Source organism: Drosophila guanche, unplaced genomic scaffold (assembly GCF_900245975.1).
Source record: "Drosophila guanche unplaced genomic scaffold, DGUA_6, whole genome shotgun sequence".
NCBI classification, from domain to species: Eukaryota; Metazoa; Arthropoda; class Insecta; order Diptera; family Drosophilidae; genus Drosophila; species Drosophila guanche.
In genome coordinates, this window is record NW_022995750.1 from 436,071 (window position 1) to 454,977 (window position 18,907).

General features: G+C 44.2%; 1 protein-coding gene across 5 annotated transcripts; it reads right to left on the minus strand.

The window, feature by feature from the left end:
- Positions 1-3: 3 nt before the first annotated feature.
- On the minus strand, positions 4-18,638 carry LOC117586715 (box A-binding factor). 5 transcript variants are annotated; one of them, XM_034276997.1, is made up of 7 exons: positions 17,791-18,638; positions 4,315-4,858; positions 4,010-4,241; positions 2,658-2,869; positions 2,266-2,430; positions 2,044-2,200; positions 4-1,966 (listed from the first exon to the last, which is right to left on the minus strand). In XM_034276997.1, exons 1-7 carry the CDS (start codon positions 17,844-17,846, stop codon positions 753-755), a joined length of 2,580 nt encoding a protein of 859 aa, XP_034132888.1. In that variant the 5' UTR covers positions 17,847-18,638; the 3' UTR covers positions 4-752. The 5 variants fall into 5 exon arrangements, with proteins under 5 accessions (XP_034132888.1, XP_034132884.1, XP_034132886.1 ...); XM_034276993.1 differs by lacking the exon at positions 17,791-18,638 and adding an exon at positions 9,179-10,823; XM_034276995.1 differs by lacking the exons at positions 2,658-2,869; positions 17,791-18,638 and adding exons at positions 3,304-3,476; positions 9,179-10,823.
- Positions 18,639-18,907: the final 269 nt, after the last annotated feature.

Genomic DNA, 18,907 nt, shown 5'->3' on the forward strand with positions numbered 1-18,907 from the left:
AAATCAAGCACACGCCATGGAGGCGTTTAAACCCCGTTTAATATTTGTTCAAATTAATAGACAATTGTCGTTTATTTGTTCAAAAAGTAATAAAATTAATATTGCAAAATTATGTAAAAATGTGTGTGTGTGTGTGTGGTGTGTTGTGATACGAGACTAAAACTTAAATTGCTTTAAATATTTCTACATGTATAGTGGCATAAAATATATGTATTTAAATTATTAACTATAAATTGCATGAGATTGTTGCTTGTTTCGTTTGTTATTCTTTTTGTCATTGTAGCGAAACGTGGTGCAACTAGAGTTAGGACCTAAGAATCTTATATCTAAGTGGAATTTGATTTTAGGAGAAATCTCAAAAGTATTCTTCATTCATTCGATTTGAAAACAAATAGAAAAAAATAAAATGGATGCCACAAACCAAAGAGTCTTTGGCTGGCGATTAGCTAGGATCCGCAATCGATAATATAGCATTTTGCTAGGAATTAAACTAGAGTCTTAAATGAAGAAAAATTCGAGTAGTGCGCGATACAGAGTCGCCGAATGGAATCAATTTGCTTAAATCGTATTTACAGAATATATAATGTGATAGTGTAAGACAGAGAAGAGAGAATAGAGGATAGAGGATAGAGGAGGGTTCTTGGAGAACTGCTCTTGGGTATACACGCTATAAATTCTTTGGAGCTATGAGATTTAACAACAGGATCTTTGGTCATGCTATAGTGCAACATTTTTCAGACGATGAACAACGTCTACTCCATCTTCACGACAGTCTCCCGATCCACACCGTACTTACGCTCCAGCTCCTGCAGCTGCTTGGCCTGCATGGCATAACTGGCCACAGCCACCTGCTGCTCGTGGAGCAAACTCTGCTGGAGATGGAGCTCCTGTTGCTGCCGCTGGAAGGCCGCCAGTTCGTAGTGCTCGTCCAGCGAGCCCGATCGGCTGAGCATTAGCTCTCCCTGATGATGATGCTGCTGATGGGTGTGCGAGTGGTGCTGCTCCTGATGATGCTGATGTTCCATCTGCTCGAGTTTTATGTGCTGCTCCTCCTCCGTGAGATAGTAGGGCGGGGAAGCACAGCGTCCGCCCTGCTTAGACAATGCCATCGCCTGCTGTCCAAGCCCCAGCTGTTGATAGGGATTTTGCAGACTGATAATGTTGCTGTTGCTGTTGCTGTTGCTGAGGCTCAGTGAGGATAATGTGCTCGATGCCGTGGTCGGTGTTGATGCCGTGATTGTGGCCGTGGCTGACGATGTGACTTCTGGCTTGATCGTTGTCTGTGCTGCTGCTGCTGCTGCTAGTGCTGCCGCCGTAATGGAGTTCGGCATTAGGTGCGCCAATAGATCCGTGCTTCCGCTGTTGCTGTTGCTGTTGCTGTTGTTGCTCCCGTTCAATGGTTGAGATTGCAGATATTTCTGTATAATTTTCGTGTTATTCTCATTGCTACTATTGTTGTTTTTGTTGTTGTTGTTGAACAATGTGCTATTGTTGTTGTTATTGTGGATATTATGTTGATGATGTTGATGGGTGGGTGATGGTGTGTTGTAAATGGAGGCAGTGCTTGAGGTGGGTGTGCTGGGCGAATGCTGCTGCATGCTGCAGGATTGCTGTTGCTGCTGATGGGATGAATGTTGCTGCTGCTGCATATTGATGGGTGACATTTGATAGGGCGACGTGGGCGACATGTCCAGGCCAGAGCACAGCTGATGTTGCTGCTGCTGCTGCTGCTGCTGCTGCTGCTGTTGATGATGCAAATGCGAATGCGAATGCGACTGCGAATGTGATGTGGCTGAGGGGGACAATGAGGAGGAGGCCATGCTATGGGGCGAACTGGCAGCCGATGAATGCTGCTGTTGATCAGCAATGAGTTGCTGCTGATGATGCTGCTGTTGATGCTGCTGCTGTGATTGCTGCTGCTGCTGTTGCGATGTGGTTGTGGTGTATGGCATGTATGGTTTCATATCTAAGACAGAGCAGAGAGACAGACACACGAATTAGGCATGCACCCGCAAAGTGAAGGATCATTCAAGCGACACTTACCTTCATTCACATCTAAGCCCATGCCACCCACATTATGGGAACCAGAGCCAGCTGAGCCGGCACCACTGCCTGCACCTCCCTCTAGATTGGCATTTAGTGCCATTTTCATTTTCTTGGACTTTTCACTCTTTGTTCCCTTGGGTTTGCGCTTTCGTTTCTAAAGGATTCATAATATGGGATATAGAATAAAAGTTTCCCTTGAGTTCTCCTCTAATTGCTCACCTGAATGGTATCCTTTTTCATGGCCAAGGGACGTGTGACGCTGTGCAACTTAAAGTACAACCCACAGGCATTGCACACAGGCTCTCCGGCAGGATTGCGGCGCCACAAAGATGTATAGGTGGTTAGGCAATTGCTGCACGACAGACCAGCGCGCTTCGAGGCACTCTACATTGAGGGATAAACCAAGCATTAATTAGTAAAGCTTGCACACATCCTTTGAGCCTTTTTCATGTGGAACAATATATTCTATACAAGTACTTTATGGGATTTCTACTCTACTATTTCGATTTATTTTTCTTTCGGTTTTTGTTAGTTGTGGGAGCTTCTTCGGGGGGGTTTTTGTTGTTGTTTGGTTTGGTTTGGTTTGGTTTGTTAATTAATGAGCGACCTACCAAGCGTCTCGAATTGGCGCGACTAACATGCTCTTCAAGCGCCGCTGTTGCATTTGCCGCTGCCGTCGAAGCTGTCGCTGCCGGGTTTGCCGTTGCACCACCCGCAGTTGCAACAGCAGTAGCAATGGCTGTTGGAGTGTTGGCCTTACTACGGCTGGCGTTCACATTAAATTGGTAGCTCTTATAGAAATCCCCGCCTGATTCAGCGGCCACTGTAATTATATTATCAGAAGATTTTTGATTGAGCAAAAAAGCAGTAGGCAAAATGGCAAAACAGTAGTAGTAGAAGGAGTAGAAGAGTAGCAGAAATTTGTACGTTTTTTTTGTTTATCATCTTTTTGTTTTGTTTAGTTTTTTGTTCTTTTTTTGTATATAAAACTAATAATAAATTCAATTAATTTTTGTACTCTCTTTGAGGTTTGTTTTGGAATATGATTTTCCGATGGTGGGGAGGTTTCGGTTCAGAGGAGGGTTTCGGTTCGATACAGAGGCTGGCGGTTTTTGGATTTCTATAAGTTTTTCCCATATTTCTTCTTTAACAATACAAATATAATTTTGTTCCACACAAAAAAGCTTTTTTTGGGTTAGTAATAATTAGAGGATTTTTCAAGAGAGATGAGGAGAGACATGAGAGAGTGACATTTACCAATCTTCTAGGCTGTTTTATTAGTGGACGATTCATGCCGTTCATTTTCATGTACAAGCCGCAGGCGTTGCACAGATAGTGTCCCGTGTTATCGCGTCGCCACAGCGGTGTCTGGATCGCACCACAATTGACGCACTCTCGCCCCTCAGTGAAATAATCGGCATCGAAAAATGCTTCAAAAAGATGCGAAACGGTTTTACATGGAAAAAGTCATACAAATTATCATCAAAATTTGGTTGGTTGGTTGGTTGGTTGGTTGGGAGTGGTTTTTGTGTGTTTGTATTTTGGTTTTTGCTTTTTGTGGTGGTGTTTTTTTTTGTTTTTTGTGGTTTGGATTCTTTTTTGTTGTTGTAAGCTCAAGAGTGGATGTAAAATTAATTGAATTTATTATAGAGACGTAAGACTTAGAGATAGATTTGTATGCTAGGGATAGTTTCGGGTTCGAAAAGAATTTTTTTGTGTTTGGTGTGTGTTTATGTTTGCATAGGAAAACAGCAGTTGGCAGCAGCAGTTGCAGCAGTTCCTTCTTTGCAGTTTGCTCAGGTTCCGTAAATATCCAACCTCCGGGATCGAGCGGGTGCGAACTTCTACCTAACGAGAGGCTTCTTCCTCCTTTCTCCTCCTCTTGTGGTAAGGCAAACAATTCTCCTCCAATTGTATTTTCTATTTCCTATATTCTATATCCTAAATAGAGGCGAAAACTTACGTGCTGACAGCGAGGCTGATGCTGTTAAATAGGATCCTGGATCCACTCGTCCTGCGGCGCCATCTACGGCCGCTGCTGCTGCTGCATTTGCCGCAAAGATCTCTCGGCCGTTGCGAATCACATTCGTGACCACGCCGGCCCCACCAAGGCCGCTGCCGAGCTGCGTCTGGACACCGGATGCGGTGGCTGATGCGTAACTGATTGGCTCGTAATGACCCGGCCAGGCATCGTTCTGAAGGGGGCAGAGAGCACAGTGTTAGCAGGGAATCAATCAGCAGGAGAATCCCCGAGGGCATCACACTCACCTGAGTGCGATAATTGACCAGCGATGCGTAGCCAGCGGATCGTTCGGCTCCACTGACTACCGAGGAGCCATTGGAGCCGACAGACGACGCACAGCAACCAGTTGCGGCAGCAACATCACGCGCTCCTGCTGCACGCAGACTCCCAGCTGCTGCCCAGCCGCTGCTCGCCGATGCAATGCGCTGGAAGGCGGGCAATGTGCCACCGCCGACGCTTCCACCTCCTCCTCCGCCGCCGCTGTGGCTGCTCTTTGGCGAGCCATAGCCATCGTCCAGGAGCCCACTTCCATTGACAGTCGTTCCAGTGGCCAGGCCCACTGGTCCTGGGCTGCTGCTGCCAGAATTGTGATGCTGATGGAGCTGCTGCTGCTGCTGCTGTTGCTGTTGAGGATTGTGCTGCTGCTGGTGGGAAGGTTGCTGCTGCTGATGGGGATGCTGCTGCTGCTGCTGCTGCTGCTGCAGATGCGCATGGGCGTGGCTTGGAGACTGCATTCCGTACTGCATGCCATTTGCCGCTTGGGTAAGCAGGGGTCCAGCATACACGGAACTGCAAAGCAAGGTAGGAAATTAGTTTAGTATTGCATTTATGGATATTTTATTTCGGATTAAAAATACTATTTTAAGGGCGTTACCTATAGCAATAGTTCTTCAAATACATATTATTGTAATTAGAGAAAAACATTTTGTTTGGAATTTTAGATAATTTTGTAGTTTTATCTTTTTTTCAGGCGTTTAAAACAGATGCCAAAACACACGCTGGCATACGTTTAAAAACGCTTGGTACACATTTACGCGCGTTTTTAATCGCGAGGTTGTTAACAGCTCTGTTGGGGTGGCTGTTACTGCAGCTGTTATTGTTCCTGTAACTGCTTTTGCTTCTGTTAATGTTACTCTTGCTATCTCTTTCCCTCTACTTTTGCCCTGTCCTTCTCTGTGTGTCTTTCTGTTGGTGCCAAAAGGAAAGAATCTGCTATTAACATTCCCTGATTTTTGTTTATTTTACAAGATTGTTGTTGGAGTTTATGCTGCTGTTGGACCACCAAAGCGGATTAGTGGATCACATTTTGCAGTGTACTGTGTGGGTGTGCTTGAGTGTGTGTTTGGGTACGTGCATGTGTATGTCCATAAAACTTTTAATTAAAAATAAAAGTACTTGCGAGTCGTCTGAAAATGTCATTCCCTTAAGATCGTCCTCTCTTCTCTATTCTTTCTTCTCATTCTTCCGCTTCTTTCTCTTACCCAAACAGTAGCCTTTACAAATATTTATCCCCCAGGCCCCAAAGGGAAACTTCCACAAACTAAGCGGATGCAATAACGAACAAGAATCAAATTGCTGCGTAGTCAAAGGTCTCTTTGACGCACAGATTTATCACTTTTTGGAGGATTTTGAATCAGAAATATACATGTACAGAAATTGTTTGGGAATTTACTAGAATCTGGAACTATACTTCAACAGGTAAACTACATTCTTGTCAACGAATAGATCTCTCCTCCTCCGATGAGTTGTTGATTGCGCACTAAAGTGTACTAAAATATCTTTAAACGGACACTAAAGCACTTGAAAGGATTTGCTCGTATTTTATGAAGTAAGAAATATATCCTTAAAGACTGCAAACACGTACACACTCCACTAAAAGGACACTACAAAGATCTCTGCAGACTTTTACAGCCCTTTTTATTTTTTGTTTGTTATGAAAATACAATTATTATTTAATTCGTCCACAGGCGCAGGCTTTAGCACTCGAAGATATTTTTCTTCCACTAAATTGAAGTTTCATTTTGATTTATTTTTATTTGAGGAGGAGATCGATCCCGTAGCTGAGGCTGGGACTGGAGACGAGAACGTGAACGAGAACGAGACCGAAAGCACAACCGAAACGGGGCACGCGCGTTTGCATAATGACTTGACGTCGGGTTTTAGATTTTATGCAAGTGGAAGTTGCAGTTGCAGTCACCGCTGCTGCTGCACTGCATTTGCTTTTGGCTGAGACGTAGACGCCGAGGGAGAGTTTAAGCCACAAAATAAGCGATAAAAATTGTGTGAAAAACTTGTACAAAATACAAATTGGAAATAAGCCAATTGACAGTTTACGTATGTACAGTGATCGCTCGGAGAGTGAAACCAAAGAGACATAGAACATATATTTAAACCTGATGTTAACAAAGTTATTTTTATATTTGAGAAATATTAGCAAATTATGTTTGAGGATACTTTGGGGATGGTTCAGGCTTGATGATGGATTCCAAAGCTATCGAAATTCGAATCCAGAAAAGGTTCCTCGTTCCTAGCAACCACTGTAGGTTTTAATTATCACCCAAAACGCTAGAACTATAGCTCTTCTTTAACATAAAACCAAGTCTTGCCAAAGTCTCCAAGCACGCTCTCTGATAACACAGTCAGGCCCAAGAACAAAACCAATTTTCAAACTTTCCGAGATGCCAAGTATATCTTTATCTCTGGCTATAGGTACTCATACTCATACCTACACTCGACTATGTAGAGAATGGCATACAATATATATAGGAAGTCGTCTCTGAGTGACAACAAAAAATGCACGACAACGATATAATTTATCATCGCTTCAGTTTTCTGTCGGTTCTGTCGGTTGTGTCGGTTGTGTCGATTCTGTCGGTCGGTCCGCTGCTGCTGTTTGTTGCAGGTGAGTATTTTCTGCATTCGATTCGACTTCTTGTTTTTCCACAATACTCGTCTCGTACTCGTATGTGAGCTCTCGACGAATGTCGGGCGTTGTGATATCTTCTTCTGGTTTTCTGGTTTTCGCACTGCAGCCCCAAAATGAATAAAAAGTCACATACAAAATGTTCCGAGCATCGTCGTCACCGTTGAACCAAACCAAAAGAGTTCTCTCTGAAGATCTTCTCCCAAGAATCAAAAATAAGCTTAGCAGTACTTTTCTTCCTTTAACCATAATTCGATACACCTTCTATGATATTTGCCGATCTTTTGCCATCTATAATTTGATCCCTTTCAATCTGTACGATCTCTCATATATCCCCTTCCTTATTCTTGTGATCTTGGGCGCTGTTTTGGGGCGCGTATATCTTGTTGCGAATCTCGATTATAAGTATTCGAGGCTCAACCTTTCGAAAGATCAAAATAAACAATGGGAGAACATAAACAGAGGTTCACACTTGCATAAATGTTATGGGGCGACGCGTCGTGCTCCGCTCCCTTCCGCACCCTTCTGTCTGTTTGCTTCTCCTGTCGTTGTCGTTGTCGTTGACGCTGAGTTTTGAGGCTCAGCGAAAAAATAATACGAATTACCGCTCAAATTTCGTAAACAAGAAAATATTGCATATGCAATGTCTCCAATTATTGACGCAAGGGACGCACTGGCTGTGACTTCGACTCGGACTTTCTGAGTCATGACTTTTCTCGTGGCCCGGCCCAAACAGATGTTAGCGGCTCAACTATTGCTTGGCTAACTTTTGGCCTAAACAGGGGGGTTACCAGCAGTATTTTGTGGCCAAGCACACACGTGTCCAAAAAAAGTCAGGCACGTGCCACACTAAAAAACATCAAAGGAAAAGGGGGGCGTGACCCGCATTTGATCGGCAGTTCCAAAATGCAATTGAAGCGCATTTTTCTAGCTTGTTTGTTGCTTCGGATCGGGGTATTCCAATTGCAAAGCTCTCTATTCGAGGAGGATACCTGGTAGTGGTGGTGTCTCTGAATTTCTCGAGGGGTAATCTAAAGCCATCCCGTGACATAGAAACCGCCACCTGAACGAAACGAAACTCAAACCCAAACTCAAACCGAAACTCTGAAAACAGCTTCAAAGCCGCAGCTGAGTCAGCTTCAAAAACCCCTCTACAATACCTCTAGAAAGGAGGAACACTGGGGGGTTCTCTAACGATCCAAACGGGTGGAATCCCACACTGTACAACCCGCACTTTGAATGCTCGCCCGCCTGCCCTGTTTCTGCCTTTGGATCCAATTTTTCTTCTCTGTTTTTCCCTCTGCTTTGGACTTGTTTTTCTCTCCTATATTTTTTGCCACATTTTGAACTTCATTTGAGATCGCTTTTTGTGTGGTTATTTATTTTAAATTGGAAACGTGTTTTGCACATAGGAAAATACAGGCATAGCATGAAAACAGTCTGTGGGTTGAGTGAGGAATTTCTGTTTGTTCGGTTGATGATTGGAAATTTATGAAAATTTGTCAGAGGAAAAATGTTGTTCCTGTGTTTATGGCATGTATTATTGGTAGGTATTCCCTTGATTTGCTTTCAGTTCGTGCCACACCTACTAAAACCCATACAAACTCTAGAGGCTGGCACATTTTTCATATGACATCTGTGATGGCGACAAAATCGCAACTGTTTTTTATGATTGTGTTTTCATTCGAATGCAGAAAAACACTGCACACATTCCTCTCTCTAGACACGAACACACAAAATAGATGGAACCAGATTTTTGTAAGCATTCCATTAGTCGAATAAACCACCTGAGAATGCCACAGAACAGAAATGTGTGTGAGCAGGGATCGAACGACCGATCGAACCCACACTTTTTGAGAGCAAAGTCTAAAACCTGGAGGAACAATGAGCAACAATTATGACTAAAGTATAATACACATATAACCCAGTGGAGAAATGGAGAACCCTAGCACAGAACAGAGAACTGAGGAAAAATCATAGTCAGAGTCGCGACTGTCGTCGGTGGGGAAAGAGAGAGGGAAATATGAATCAACGAATGCGCTTCTCTGATCATGACTTTTGGCGGTGTCGCTCGTAGCTCGAAGCTCGGTTAAGGCACGTGCGATATGGATCGTGATAATGAGCTCATACTCTCGTTCGAGTAGCACGCGGGACGGTGGGTGCCACACACACAAACAATCACTCACCTGGTTGTCTGCAGGCTGGGACTGAAGTATCCCCCATGCTGTTCCGGCGAGAGGCTGTCCCGGTGGCCGGCGCTTGTCAGCTGCGTGAAGCTCTGGAGCGAGGACAATGCATGCGAGGAGGACGAGGGGGAGTCCCCTCCTGCCGAACTGGCGGAAATATTGTGATGGTGGTGCTGTTGTTGGTGGTGGTACAATTGTTGTTGCAATTGTTGCTGCTGTTGCTGTTGCTGGTGCGTCAGTGAGTAAATGGTGGGACTGGGATCCTTCAGGGAATGCAAATCTGAGACGGAGGTAAGCATGTGGTAGCTGGCGCTGTGCCCATCATCGAAGCACTCATCCTTCAGTGTGTCCTGGATGACCTCGTCAATGTTGGGTGTATTCTGGGCATTCGCTGCCGCTGCGGCGGCTGCCACCACATGATCGTGGGTGATCATTCCTCCTGCTCCAACTCCTCCCGCCGATCCTCCTCCTCCCCCACCATAAACGCTGTACAGCGCAAAGTTATTCCTCATTATGGATGGGTCCGTGCTTGCGCCGGTGATGCTCTGGTAGTGTTCGTACAGCTGTGCGGGTGGATGCGGTGGCGGATAGCTCAGATGTCCGAAGAAATGATGCGAGGCTGCCAACGCATACAAATCGGTTGGCTTTTGCTCCACTGCTTGGACTGCTGGCACAGCTGCTGCGGATCCGCTTGTCAAATCGTAGGCCAACCAGCGTTGCTCCTGTTGGTGCTGTTGTTCTTGTATTAATTGCTGACTGAGGAACTGTTGTTGCTGTTGTTGTTGTTGTTGTTGTTGCTGCTGCTGCTGATCGTAGATTTGTTGGTGCTGTTGATGCGCATAGTTTATTACTTTGATCTTATTATCGACACTTTCACTCGCGTTGTTGCTCTCTTGAGTACCGTTGTTGAGCGCCGCCGCTTCACGATTAGGATCTCTCTCGATCTCTGCGGTAACTGATGTGGCTTCTGCTGCGGAATTTACTGTTAGAGTGTCGCTGGTGGTAACCGTTTCGTTTGTGAGTTTCAATGCAACTGAAGTGTGAGCCTGCAAACGCGCGGACTCAAATGACGATAAATTTGTGGCCGACGCCGACGTCGGCGCTGCCTCATTGTCGTCGGCGGTGGCGGCGGACCGAGTCTCTGTCTCTGTCTCGGCCTCGGCCTCTGTCGTAGGCTCCGTTTCGGTCGCAAGAGCTGATATCGTCGTCTCTTTCGCTGCTGCCGCTTCGACTGCATTTGCTGTTGTTGTTGCTGCTGCATTTGATCCTGTTGCTGTTGTCTCTTTTGTTTCTTTTGTTGCTGATGCAGCAGCACGTCCTTGCTTGTTCTGCTGCTGCGTCTTGGCATTGGACAGGGCTTTGGTGATCTTCATTTTGGCCGCATTTGCCAGCAAATTGGTGGAAGCACGCGCCGACGTTGACGGCCCCTTCTCCTTTTCCTTGGGCTTAGTGGTCTTGGTCATCGTCTAAGTGCTCCCCACTCTCTGGCTCCCACAAAACACTCGCGCGCGTCCAGAGTCCCAGAGTCTCGTCTCCCACTAATAAATCGATCCGCGCTCTGATCCGGCGTACGTGTCCGTGTCCGGCGAGTTTTTCAAGTAAACTGGAGCCACTGGGGAACTTGGGGCTCGACCGTTGGCGAGCGCTTAAAAATTTCGAAAACACGGACACAAATAAAACCTCGAGTAAAAATCATAAAAAAATTGTTTTTAGATTCCTCCACACACTACACGACGAGAGAGAGAGAGCGCGAGCTTAAGTTCTGTTCTCCTCTCCCTGGCACCTCTTCCATTCATCCCCCCCACACATACAAATATCCCAACACTTTTGCTAGCTCTGCGCTTTGCTCCACTTGCCGTTATACGAGTCACAATCATAATCATCATCAATGTACAGCTTCAAACGTCGCTGTCAAAGCGTGAGAGAGAGAGAGAGATCCAGCAAAAGCTTAAGCGCTCTCTTCCTTTTGCTGTTGTGTCTCTGCGACTGCGTTCGTGGACTTGTTGCTTGCTTGCCAGTTTTGGCTACGCCTCTTAATATAATTACAACAGCAACAACACGCAGCAGGCAGCCGGGGGCTCATTTGTAGTTGTTGCTTTTTCTTTTATTGCTTCCATTGTGGTTGGCTGTTGCCAGCGAGCACATACACATACATGTGTACATATGTATGTAAGTATGAACATGTGTATGCATGTACTTATAGTATGTAAAACAAGCAACAATTTAAGCACTACTATTTGCTTACTAAATCGATCTACACCGTTGATTTTCACTGTACAGGCATGATATGCTTTGCATTCTGTGACGCACTACACATTATCGAACAGCGATCGTCAAGAAGCTACTTTGTCAATTTTGGCAGAACTTATCAAAATTAAAAGAAAGGAATTTTACAATTTTAACGTGATTTATTACCGATTAAGTAAAGATTATATCAACCCGAACTGTGGGTAGCGTTTCCATAAATACAGGCCCTTGAATCGTATTTCTATATTTTTCCAAAGTAATTTCAAAATTTAGTCGCACTTCATTAACCAAAATAAATCGATACCCATTATGGTTGGACTCTCCTTTCGTTGTGGCCAATATCCTCTCTATTTCTTCACGGTTACTTTTGAAAATCCTACGTAAATAAATGGTTCCATAAATCAGCTCGTATTAGAACACACAAAATGTTCTCTACAATTTCATATTTATAACAAGCGTTGACTACTCGCACAGCAAGGGGAGCTGTAGCCACAACCCAGAAAACACTGTCATGCCTATCGCGAGGACGTGAACATTAAATTTTCATAGGAGACGCGTATAGAATTTCAGAATCAGGGCAAAGGACACACTCTGGAGTCGCGACAAGTGATCGCTGGAGCCAGAGACCTACCCGACTCGACGGAGGGGCGCCGTGAGAAAAATCCAAGAGGAAAGCCTTTCCCGTAGCAGCCAGAGTTTTCTTTTGCCAATTCCCCAGACGACGCGCCAAAATAGAATATTCAAAAACGATCGTAAAAATGTTTGTCCGTGTACTTGAGATCCGTTCTATTGGTTGATTAAAAAATTGTTATATTTGAACCAGGACGAAAAGTCGTAAAACGGCGAGGATCGCTCCAAGAATTTTATGGCATTTTTATCGTCATTTGAATAGGCGGCACCAACGATCTGTTTGGACATTTTGAGAACACTTTTACGATCCAATGGATCGATGGTCAATTGGGAAAAGTAGGCGGCGAGACTCTCAAGTGGGTCGCCACCGACTCCGTCTCCGTCGACATCTCCTCGTCGCAGTTCGGTGAGGTTCAATACTGATCGGTTCGTTACAAAAACAAATCTAAATTCGAATTTAAATTCTACAAACTCGCACTCGTCGAGCGCATAGACATACATACATATGTACATGGCTTGTTGTTAACCTTTGTGGCCATTAAAAAATTATATTTAATATAAAAAAATGAAGGAAAAAACACTGATAACATTGCCACAGCCTGACTGTGGAATGGTATGGATTGGAGGGGGACCTGTCCGTAACGGACCTTTCCCTAGTCCCGCGGGCACATGGGTCGGTCTCTGTATATGTAATATACATAGAATACATATTATATTTTTGTGTATGTTGGTTGTGGCAGTGGCTGCGGACTCTTGCTCATTAACAAAAGTTTTCAATTTTTATTCGAAGGCAAAAAAAACAATTGAATTATTTAGACATTTTCAATACGCTTGCTCGTGATTTATATGAAACTTTAACCTTGAATTTATTAAATAACTCAGCACGAAAAACTTGCAGTGTAGACGTCACCCGGCGGCTCTTTGATATACAACACGCCATTCGAGCATGTCGGTAGAGAGAGGCTATAGGTATGTTCACGTATATATTTCTAGGAAGAAAAGTGTGTAGAAATCGGAAAAGTACAGCTTCAAAAAGCAACAATTTCAATACCATATTTTCTTCGTTATTCTTATATAACTACTTCTTATATTCAGATCCCATTCCTGTTTCGATTCGGAATGTTTCTCGACAGTAAACTTTCTCACACTTGTGACTGGTGACTCCACCTACATATTCGTATTCGTAGCTGTCGTTCCACCATCCACCCCCCTGTGATACTAAATGTTATGCTTAGTTAAGTCCGTTGATAAGTTTTGGGTTCTGCTATAAACGAAATGCATTGAGCACAAATGCAAATAACCCCTCCAACTATCATTGAGCGTCGCACTGACTCTCCGCCATGTGAGTCAGGGCTGAGTGCCCCGTGCCCCTGTGTGTGGCACACACACACACAACTCTGTCGTGTTCAGTGAGTGTCAACAAACATGAAGAGATCTCTGGTGGAACCAATAAATCATACAGCGAGCCGTGGCACTGCCTAAATGCTAATGATGTGATTTATTACAATCCTGAGAAAAAGGATAATCTTTGTGGATCTTGCGGGTGCCGGTGCGGGTGCCGGTGCGGGTGCTGGTGCGGGTGGTGCCCTGTTTCACACTCGAACTACAAATGTAATGGGCCGTGGCGATACTCCAATGTGGAACATATCGAATGGCGGCCCAATGTTTATGGCGAAAAGCAATATAATTAGTTTTATACACAAATGAAAACCACTGAGGGCCAATTTAAAGAACACAAACCATACCATTACCATCGTAGAGTATATTTGTATATCCCACGAGACCCACGAAAACACGAAGTTTTTTGTTGTTGTTGGGTGTTTGCTCTGGAATTATTTTGACATATTTATGGCTGCCACGAACAAAAATGGGTTGCAACAAGTGTGGACTGTGTGGCGAAGAGTCTCGTGTATCATAGGAATGATCATATATAGTTCCAGTTCCAGTGCTGATGCATTTATGCATTTTTAATATTTTCGTGTGCATCTACTCCTCAGGTCATAAACATTACACTCTTGGTAATCCAATACTCCTCCTCCTCCTCCTCCTCGGGATCTCCTCTTTCGTAGTGCTCTCTACCTATCTTTCGGATACAAGTTGCTTGACTCCTTAAGCGCCAATTATCAGCATCGTTATGTGGTAGGAATAATCCAATATAAATGCCATCAAAAAAAAGAAACAGCATCTGATTCAAGTGGTTCGCAATTGAGTTCTTCCGACGCTTATCAAAAACCCCATTTAACGACCGCCGAGAACATGTCTTTAACACTCTTTTAGGGCTACGATAACCAAGGCAAGTGGCCCAGCAGTTTCTTATCTGTGGGGTCCTTCAATGGTAAATGGTCCGAAAAGGGTAAAGAGTGTAATGGAAATAGTGGGAGAAATAGCCATGGAGCGGTGTGTTTGATAATAGGAGTTAAAAAGTACTTGGACCAAGGAAAATCTGCTCGAAAAGATCTCTCCATGTGTCCGGCATAATATCAGAATTTCTCAATATTATGCAAATAGAAAAAACATTTGTTTCCCAGCTAATTTGTAGAGTCAACAGTTTTGACTTGCTTGAGCAGGATTTGATGCAATGTTCCCTAAGTGACTCTTAGATCTCTCCTAGATCCTGTCGCTTAACGAATGTAACATATTTCCCGCACATGAGCAACTTTTCCCACAGCCAAATAAACAACAAACAAAACAAAACAAAACAAAACGAAACGAAACGACAAACATCACAAACTGAACCTATTTAAATAGAGTTTTATATTGGGAGAAAGAAAAGTGTCAAGAAGCCACGATTAAGCCACTCAGATCAGGGCTAATCGGGCAGCAGTCCGGCCACAGAGACCACAGCCACAGACGGCTGCCATTTGCCACAAGCAGAGGGAGGGGTACGATCGATCCACAGGTAGAACTCATCCCCCCAGCCATCATCAGGTAAGCCACGGCCACAATTTGTGGCAAAAGGTAAACACAAACAAAATGGAAACACGCGCCGACACGATACAAATTGATCATGACAAAAAGGACAACCTTCGCTCTCTCTCTCTCTCTCTCTCTCTTTGAGGGTACTTTTTGTGACAGGAAAAACAAACAGCAACTCATCTCTCTGCTTTTGATTATTGTTTTCGCTGACAATATTTTCTATTCCATTTTCGCTTTGCTCGCTCTCCCATTGTTGGGTTATATAATTTTGTTGGCTGGAAAATATGTTTTCGTGTCCTGTGTCCTGTGGCATGTGTGACACGTACCTGGCGCTGCCGCTGGCGCTTTCTAATTAGGCCGTCGTCTTTCAGCACTTGGAAATGAATGCCTTGTATATTTTTTTAGGCAGCCAATGCTTGTTTGATGATTTTTTAATGGCCTGAATGGGCTGAGCGACTTCGAAAGTCTCCAGCCCAGGGGGTGGTCGACTAATGGGCGAAGTCAAAGAAAATAGGTCTGAGATTTAGTAATATTTTGAATAATTTTACAAAGAAACTAGAATGGTTTTGGTGAAGGGATATTAGTTATCAAAAACTGGAATTAATTGAATGGAAAAACCAAACATAAGGATCCATAAATTAAGACTTTTTGATAGGACCAGGATCATGGCCTACGACTAATTTCTGTTAGAATTGCTAACTTAAGAAAAAGAAACAAATAAACCGAAAATATATCACAGAAAGCCTGAAAAAAAACATGAGTAAGTAAAGTTGAAGCAAAAAAGAAAAATAAAATGTAAACGAAGTAAAGAAAAAGAATTATGAGCATTACAAGAAACCAGCATGACGATCGACGAACTCCACAAAAAAAGTGCAGAAACGAAACGAAGCCGGGGCTGGCACTGGGACTGGGGCTGGGACTGGGGCTGTGGCTGGTGCCTCTCCTTCGTTCGATGTGGGATCGTGTGGAAATGGAATGGGCATATGGATGGGGTACAAGCACGGTACTGCTGTCACAGAAACAAGTGGTTATATGCCATATAAGACTGTGAAATAAGTACATATATGCTCGAATGTATGTACATACTTATAACAGAAAAACAAAATGCGTGTCGTTCGTTGGGGCCCTGCCCTCTGGAGTGTCCGTCCGCAGGCTTACAATGTGCCTCTGGGCACTGCCTCAGCGCGGTCGTTGAGTTGCGACGACGACAACAAACGACCGACAGCCTTATCAACTTGCCCCTACAGCTACAACCATACAAAAATACACACATATAATATATATGGGGGGAAATACATATAAATAAATGTATTATTGAAGAAAAAAAAGCATTTTGTTGAAGAGAATTCACAAAACAAAAGAAATACATATATGTATAGTAGACCGACTTCCTGCCATAGGTCAGCCATATTGGAAATTAATTATATATACAAATAAATCTCTGAACAACAAAAGTCGTTTGCTCAGTAATTTTCCAAGGAAATTGTGCCCCATCAAAGCAGGAGAAAAGTGTGGCAGCGAGGCGAGTGGCAGACAGACACGTGCAACAAAAAGGCATCGAAATGCATCTGCAAATAGTAGGTTTACTTTTGGGAGGAACAATGGACAAAAACCGCAATAACAAATACCGCAAAAAAAGAACCAAAACCAAAACCAAAACCCAAAGAACAAATAGCGGGACAAACATGAAGAGAGCGAACATGAACAAATTGTAGTATAAAAGGAATTTGAGTGAAATTCCGAAAGACAAACAAAAACGTACAAAAAGACAAGATACAAGATACAACACACACAGCACACAACACACAACACACAACGAAACACGATGTTTGTCTTAATTGTTAATTGCTGTGAGCTCAGCTCGTCCCTCTTCCGATCTGCCCAAGTCTCAGTTCCAATCCCAGTTTCAGTGCAGTTCCAGTCATGCGCCAAAGTCTAGGAAAAACCACACCTACTCCCATACCAAATATAAATATGGAAAGAAAACAGACGGACAGACGGACAGACAGACTCCATGTCTCTTAGCAGCACTCCTCATCGTCGTTGTAATTCTGTATCAGCGCGTGTCTGAACTGGAGTACCTGTTGTTGTATCTCTCGATGGACGAACCTACCTGTCCATCCACATTACTGCCAATGTAATGTGTGTGTTTGACAGGATATACCCACGACCCCTGGCCCGAGTTCCCGATCCCCAGACAGACATTGCTGCAGTCATGGACTTGCATTGTTTTGCGTTTATGGAACTTTAATTGCCCATCAAGTAAGCGATGAAACCTCTCTGACCAGCCACTTTCACTCTCTTTCTTTCCTCCTGTTTGTCCCTATAACAATTAATGAGTTTAGGACCGCTGCCCTTCTGCTGGGTTTGGTTCTTCCATTCATAAATTTGGTTTCTAGTTTGGGAAATTCCCAGCCAGTGATTCGGTTGCCAACATTTTCATGAATGGACGGGACACGGGCAGCGAGTGCTCTGAGATGTTTTTTTTTTTGTTTCATCTATTTTGGATTGGTTTTTAATGTGGAAATTCCATTTGTCTGATTGAGTCACACATACGACACACGAGACGATCCATATGTAAGGGTATGGAGTAGGAATGCCAGAGTATGGAAATTGGAATGCAGAAGAAATATTTTTCTATGCCAAGAATGGAGCTAAGTTTCTAGTGATATATTCTAAAGTTGTGATATATATTATATTCTGCGATCAAGAGGGTTCTAAGGGGGGGTTTATGGCGACACAAGTTGAAAATTATATAACAGAAATTTTAAATTCAAATTCCACCCACAAGTCCCTTAACTTTACTCTTGGGAACTTACCAAATGGACGACCAGACGATGCTACACATCGGACATGCATAGTATAGTATACCCATGGCAATGGGGAATACTCTTGGTTCCAGCCGCTAGAGCGAGATGCGATCCATGAAGTGATTCTAGAGTCCAGCAATTGGTGTGTGGACAGATCCGCGTCAATTATGAGGGGCGTTTGACACACATCGGCACACACATGTGGCTTACATCGATTCAATGATGACCGAACGAACGAACGAGCGAACCTTGGGATCAGGCATCTGGCAAACACACACACACACACACACACACACACAGACACACGCTAACACACTAAGCAACCGTTAAATTTCGATGATTGCCAGGGAATCGCCCCTGAAATCTGCAATCTGGATATTCTCTGCACGTGTGTGTGTGTCTGCTATGTGTTTGTGTGTGTGGTTGGGGGGGGCGTTGACACCACCAAATGAAAGTGTCACACAGATCACAACTCTTTCGTCGTCGGAGAAGAAGGAGGAGGAGTACGAGGAGGAGTATCCTGAGGTAGGAGTGGGCGTGCTGGGACACCGGGGGATTCCCTTGCCTGGCCCGGCGCCACCCGCACCCGCACCCGAATCCGAATCCGAACCCAAACCCGTACCCGGCTTTTGTGTTGGTTAAACTCCCGTCACGTTTGTGGTTAAACATATTTAAAGGATTTTCCATGCGCCGGCGCAACTTTCCATCACAATTTCCTTTCACAGTTCACGAGTTGTCTCGTTTTGGCCAGATAGCGATTATCAGGCGGCACAGCACACAATCTCCGAGATGGCTACCGCCAATCCCGACTTGGACCCGCATCCGATCCGATCCGTGCTCCGTCCTCCGTACTACTACAACTTTTCAAATGCTACTCGCGTGAGAGTAGCCAGAGCCCATAGCAAGAGCCGCCCAAAGCAGCAAAATACGAGTAAAAATATTCTTGATTAAAACTTATCAGACCACAATTTCATATCACCTTTTCAGCAACAACAACAATAACAACGTCAACGGCAGCCACAGAGCAGCAAAGTAACGATTATACTTATTATCGGCCGCCTGTCCGCCTGTCCGCCTGTCCGTCCGTCCGTCTGTCCGTTCCTCTGTCCGTCCATACGGAGGGGCA

What these genes read in the sequence shown, in the direction of transcription:
- LOC117586715 (XM_034276993.1), bottom strand. Translation starts at nt 10,641, where the DNA reads ATGACCAAGACCACTAAGCCCAAGGAAAAGGAGAAGGGGCCGTCAACG. An exon ending in CCCAGCCTGCAGACAACCAG is followed by an intron (nt 4,859 to 9,178) that starts GTGAGTGATTGT and finishes CTTGCTTTGCAG; the next exon opens with TTCCGTGTATGCTGGACCCC. An exon ending in ATCAGCCTCGCTGTCAGCAC is followed by an intron (nt 2,870 to 4,009) that starts GTAAGTTTTCGC and finishes ATATAATTACAG; the next exon opens with TGGCCGCTGAATCAGGCGGG.